At 49.4% G+C, this 5,139-nt stretch overlaps 1 protein-coding gene across 1 annotated transcript; it reads left to right on the top strand.

The window, feature by feature from the left end:
• Positions 1-213: 213 nt before the first annotated feature.
• On the top strand, positions 214-4,839 carry LOC143032587 (uncharacterized). Its single transcript, XM_076197454.1, has 4 exons — positions 214-1,348; positions 1,503-1,613; positions 1,698-3,488; positions 3,623-4,839. The coding sequence occupies exons 1-4, from the start codon at positions 214-216 to the stop codon at positions 4,837-4,839; spliced, it is 4,254 nt and encodes a 1,417-aa protein (XP_076053569.1).
• Positions 4,840-5,139: the final 300 nt, after the last annotated feature.

Genomic DNA, 5,139 nt, shown 5'->3' with positions numbered 1-5,139 from the left:
TGGGGGCCCGTGTCCGGGATAGAAAATTGTGCATACGTAGACTAAAGCTCCAATTAGTGTGACAAGTGTTGTGTTGTACCAAAAAAATTGCCAGTGTTAATAGTGTCTATCGGTCGCACCGTGATCCCGTAGAAGTTATCTATCTTATGTGTTTAACTATTAGCTAGCTGTCAGTATATAATTACCACGTGTTCTCGAAATTCTGAGTTCAAAATGTTTGACATCGACCAATTTCTTACTAACCCTTCAGGCAAGGCTCTATGGGATATAAAAAAAGAATGCTTGATCAACCTTGCCCGACGCCTCGGGTTAGAGGGTTACTCAAGCTTGAAAAAGGACCCTCTGAGGGAAATGGTCTTCAACCACCTCGTTGAGGAGGGAATGATCAGGGAGGATGACATACCCGAAACAGAGGAATCTGCTAAAGAGCCAAATAACGTAGATCCGCAGATTGGCAGTGACAATGAACTTAGTTACATGGCTTCACAGATTGGCAATATCAACGAGCCTAATAAAATTGCTCCACATGGTGGTATTGCCAATGAGCCAAGTAACGAAGCTCCACAAATTGTTACTACCAAGGAGCCTAGTAACCTAGCCTTACAAGTTGAACTCAGAAAAATCGAGTTACAGTTGGAAACCCTCCGTCGAGAGCAAACGAGAGCAGATACCCCTGTGTTTAGGCTCGAGTCCCAGCTTGCAAGTGTGCCCAAGTTCAATGAAGACGAACCCGACAGGTTCTTTGCGCTATTTGAAAAAATGGCACATTTGAATGGGTGGCCACTTGATAGATGGACTCAACTTGTCTATCGGTCGTTTACTGGTAAGGCGTTGGATGTCTTCTCCGCTCTCTCTGAGGAGCAGGTGAAAGACTACTATATGGTTAAGTCCACCGTCCTTACCAGCTATCAGCTTGTGCCTGAGGCTTATCGCCAGCAGTTTAGGAACTTAAAAAAAGGGGGAAAAGAGACATACGTCGAATATTTTCGACGCAAACAAGCTTTGTTCCAACGGTGGATGGAGAGTGAATCAGCTCATCAGAGCCATGATAAACTGGTTGAGTTGATCCTGCTCGAAGACATCCGCAATAACTTACACCCCGATGTACGAGCGTACCTAGATCAAAGAGGTATACGTACCCTAGCTGATGCCGGCCCAGTTGCCGACCATTACATTCTTACTAACCCCCGCCAAAGTTACAGGTCTTCTGCTCCCGCGTCCCAACCCAGCCAAGTACGTGCCCACCAGGCATTTACTCTTGCACCATTCGCCCCTCCACCTACGTCAGCCCCTCAGGCAGCAGCGCCGGGACCTCGGTCGCCATCAGGATTTCCATCATATGCCACAGGTAAGCCCGTTGCCCGTGAGACAGGGGGACCTATCTTTAATAGTGGCCAAACAGACGGAAGTACAGTTGGATCCTCTATCACCTACAAATAACCGACCTGTTGTGTCTCCCACCTCCTCCACGTTTGAACCATATTGTTCATCCGGTTCCGTAGCTCTTAATGAGTCAAGTGTACCCGTTCCCATTAAGATCTTGAGAGACACAGGCTCAGCCTTATCTCTGGTTACCAAAGAAGCTGTCCCCTTCCTAGATGAATACTACACTGGTAGTTAGGTTGTAGTGAACGGTTTGACTGGGGGATTGCGTATCCCACTGTGCCAGCTATACGTATAGTCCCATATCAAATCAGGCTATGTCACGTTAGGGGTAGTGGATAGGGTACCAGTAGAGGGCGTCTCCCTCTTAATAGGAAATGACCTCGCTGGAGGCGTGACGTTACCAAATGCCATGGTCTCGTCACGTCCTACCGCGGAGAATAACACCACACAATTAGAGGAAGACATCCCTGGGCTATTTCCTGCGTATGCAGTCACTCGTAGTATGAGCCAACAGACAGATGTCCCAAGCAATGAATCTGGCGAGGGAGGTGGCGTCGATGTGATTTCCCCTTTGTCTTGTGAGAAATCGGAAGAAGATCCTATTCAGGTAGACCCCGCTGACCTCGGTCTAGGTGAATTCTTCGAAGATTCCTCACCGACAGGTAAACCTAAGAGTAATACAGATGAGAATAGTGTCACGACCCTGACTAGTTTTGGCTCCTCTCCTGTTACTAGGAGTAAGCTAGTTCAACTCCAGGCAGAGGACCCGGAACTAGCCAGTTTTCTCAATAGGGCAGTTAGTGAAGTGGAAGCCCAACAGGAGACCAATTGCTATTACACTAGCTCTGGCGTGTTGATGCGTAAATTTCGTCCCGCTACCTCCCCCGCCAGTCACCCTTGGTCAGTGCACCACCAGATAGTGATTCCGAAGCCCCTACGCCAAGATATCCTTAGCATTGCTCATGACGGCGTAGGAGGACATCTAGGAACTAGGAAAACTTATGCCAAAATTCTATCACATTTCTATTGGCCTAAGTTACGAAGAGACGTCAGTACATACTGCCGTACATGCCGTCCCTGTCAGTTAGTGGGAAAACCTAGCCCCAGTATCAAACCGTTCCCGTTGCAACCCATCCCAGTGATAAAGGAGCCTTTTAGTAAGATCACAATTGATTGCGTAGGTCCCTTGCCAAAAAACCCCCATGGTCATCAGTTCCTACTTACCATCATAGATTGTGCCACTCGCTATCCGGAGGCTATTCCCTTACGCCGCATCACGGCAAAGAATGTTGTAAGAGCCCTAGTTCATTTTTTTACCCAAGTAGGCCTTCCCACAGTGATACAGTCCGATCAGGGATCCAACTTTACTTCTCGGTTGTTTAACCAGGTGATGGAAAGCCTGGGTGTCAGGCAATCTAGGTCCTCGGCTTATCACCCGCAATCCCAGGGTGTAGTAGAGAGGTTCCATCAAACCCTCAAAAGAATCCTAAGGACCTTTTGTTTGGAAACCGGAAGGGACTGGGACGAGGGAGTAGATCTCCTGCTGTTCGCTATCCGAGATAGTGTTCAGGAGTCGTTAGGTTATAGCCCATTCCAGTTAGTTTATGGACATGAGGCACGGGGTCCCCTTAAAGTTTTGAAGGAGAGCTGGATAAGCAATGAGCCTTTGACCCCGTTGGCCTCCTATGTGACTAAGTTTAAGGATAAACTTCACTTAGCTATAAGTCTTGCCCATTCAAACCTAGAAGGTGCTCAGATTAAAATGAAGCACCAGTTTGATAAGTCAAAAGGAGCAAGGGATAGGTATTTTAAGAGTGGAGATAAAGTCTTAGCTTTCTTACCATTAAAAACTAACCCTCTTCAAGCTGTGTATAGTGGACCGTATCAGGTCTTAGAGCGCCAAGGTCAGGCCAACTATGTCCTCCACACTCCAGAGAGACGCAAGAAAAAGCGTCTAGTGCATATTAACTTGTTGAAACCCTACCACGATCGTGGTGAGGGTGTGATAGGAGATAGTGCGGAGGCTGACCCTCCGTCACCTGCGTGCTTAGTAGTGCCGGAAGTTAGTGAAGAAAGTGATGAGTGTTTCTCGGAAGCTCTTAGTGGGTCATGTGTTAAGATGGAAAACTCAGTGATTTTACGAGACCCCATCTCTCTGGTGCCCAAGCGAAGGACATAGAATCCCTGCTACGAACGTACGTGTGCATATTCGGTGATCACCCTCGCCCCTGCTCAGCACTGGAGCACGACGTGGAGACCCATGGGGCCCCTCCCATCCGCCAACGTCCTTACCGCCTGAATACCTTCAAGAGGGAGTACGTCCGAGCTGAGGTGCAACGTCTCCAAGAGCTCGGCATTGTACAACCCAGCCACAGCCCGTGGGCATCTCCGGTTGTCCTCGTGCCGAAGCCAGATGGGTCGATGCGATTGTGCGTCGACTATCGACGGGTCAACGCGGTAACGGAAGCGGATGGGTACCCCTTGCCTCGCATAGACGACGTGATCGACGACGTGGGCTCGGCGCGGTGGGTAACCAAGCTCGACCTCCTCAAAGGCTACTACCAGGTCCGACTGACTGAGCGCTCGAGAGCCATCTCCGCCTTCGTCACCCCAGAGGGACTGTACGAATTCTCCGTCCTTCCCTTTGGGTTGCGGAATGCCCCGGCCACCTTTCAGCGCCTTATGAACCGCCTCACAGCCGGGATGGACGGCGTCCGGTGCTATCTCGACGATATCGTCGTCTTCGGGGACACCTGGGAGTTGCACCTGAGTCGCCTGAAATCTCTCTTCGCTGTGCTGGCTGCCAACAACCTGACGGTGAACCTCGCCAAAAGCGAGTTCGGCCATGCTCGGGTCACCTTCCTGGGGCATGTGGTCGGGCAGAATGAGGTCCGACCCGTTGCAGCCAAGATTGCGGCCATCCAACAATATCCGGTACCAGACGACAAAAAAGCAGTGATGAGGCTGCTGGGGATGGCAGGCTATTATCGGCGCTTCTGTCCAAATTTTTCTTCTATTGTGGCCCCGATGACCGACCTCCTCAGCGGCAAGAAGGCCTTTAGGTGGTCGCAGATGTGCCAGGAGTCCTTCGAGAGCTTGAAGACCCTACTATCCAACGCGCCCGTGCTACGAGCCCCTAACCTGGAGAAGCCGTTCACCCTTCACGTCGATGCTAGTGACGTCGCCGGAGGAGCAGTGCTGTTGCAGGAAGGTGAGGGAGATTCCGTGTTGCACCCAGTTGGATATTACTCGAAGAAATTTAACAAGCACCAGAGAAATTATGCCACCGTTGAAAAGGAGGCACTTGCGTTGTTGTTGGCCCTTGACCATTTTAGAATTTATATAGGTAGCACAATTCACCCAGTGCAAGTGCGTACAGATCATAACCCCTTAATATTCGTTGAAAAGATGAAGAACACTTTTAATGTGGGCGTTGGCACTACAGCCCTTTAACTTGAAAATCTCACATATACGTGGGAGAGAAAACGTCATAGCCGACGCGCTATCACGTGGTCCAGCTCTCCCAGGAGATGCTCCTTAGGTTAAGAGGTTGTTTATATCATAAGTGTAGTATACTCATTTTGTTTGATTTTGGTTCTTGTGTTGTTATTACTTGTCTTTTATAGTGTAAAATTTTCTGTGTAACTATGTAATGTGTTTTTTTCCGATGTTCGCCTCCCATCTAGGGAAGCTCACATTCTTTGGGGGGAGGTGTTGCGGGCCCGTCACGTTTCCGGGCACTTTCCCGTCATA

The sequence above is a fragment of the Oratosquilla oratoria genome, chromosome 14 (assembly GCF_046742065.1).
Source record: "Oratosquilla oratoria isolate Oo_2021 chromosome 14, ASM4674206v1, whole genome shotgun sequence".
Taxonomy (NCBI): domain Eukaryota; kingdom Metazoa; phylum Arthropoda; class Malacostraca; order Stomatopoda; family Squillidae; genus Oratosquilla; species Oratosquilla oratoria.
The sequence above is the reverse complement of the archived record's forward strand: the minus strand, read 5'-3'. Positions and strand labels throughout refer to the sequence as shown.

Coding starts and splice junctions, on each gene's coding strand:
- LOC143032587 (XM_076197454.1), top strand. CDS start 214: ATGTTTGACATCGACCAATTTCTTACTAACCCTTCAGGCAAGGCTCTA. Junction 1,614..1,697: donor CCTAGATGAATACTACACTG/GTAGTTAGGTTG, acceptor ATATCAAATCAG/GCTATGTCACGTTAGGGGTA. Junction 3,489..3,622: donor GTGTTTCTCGGAAGCTCTTA/GTGGGTCATGTG, acceptor GCCCCTGCTCAG/CACTGGAGCACGACGTGGAG.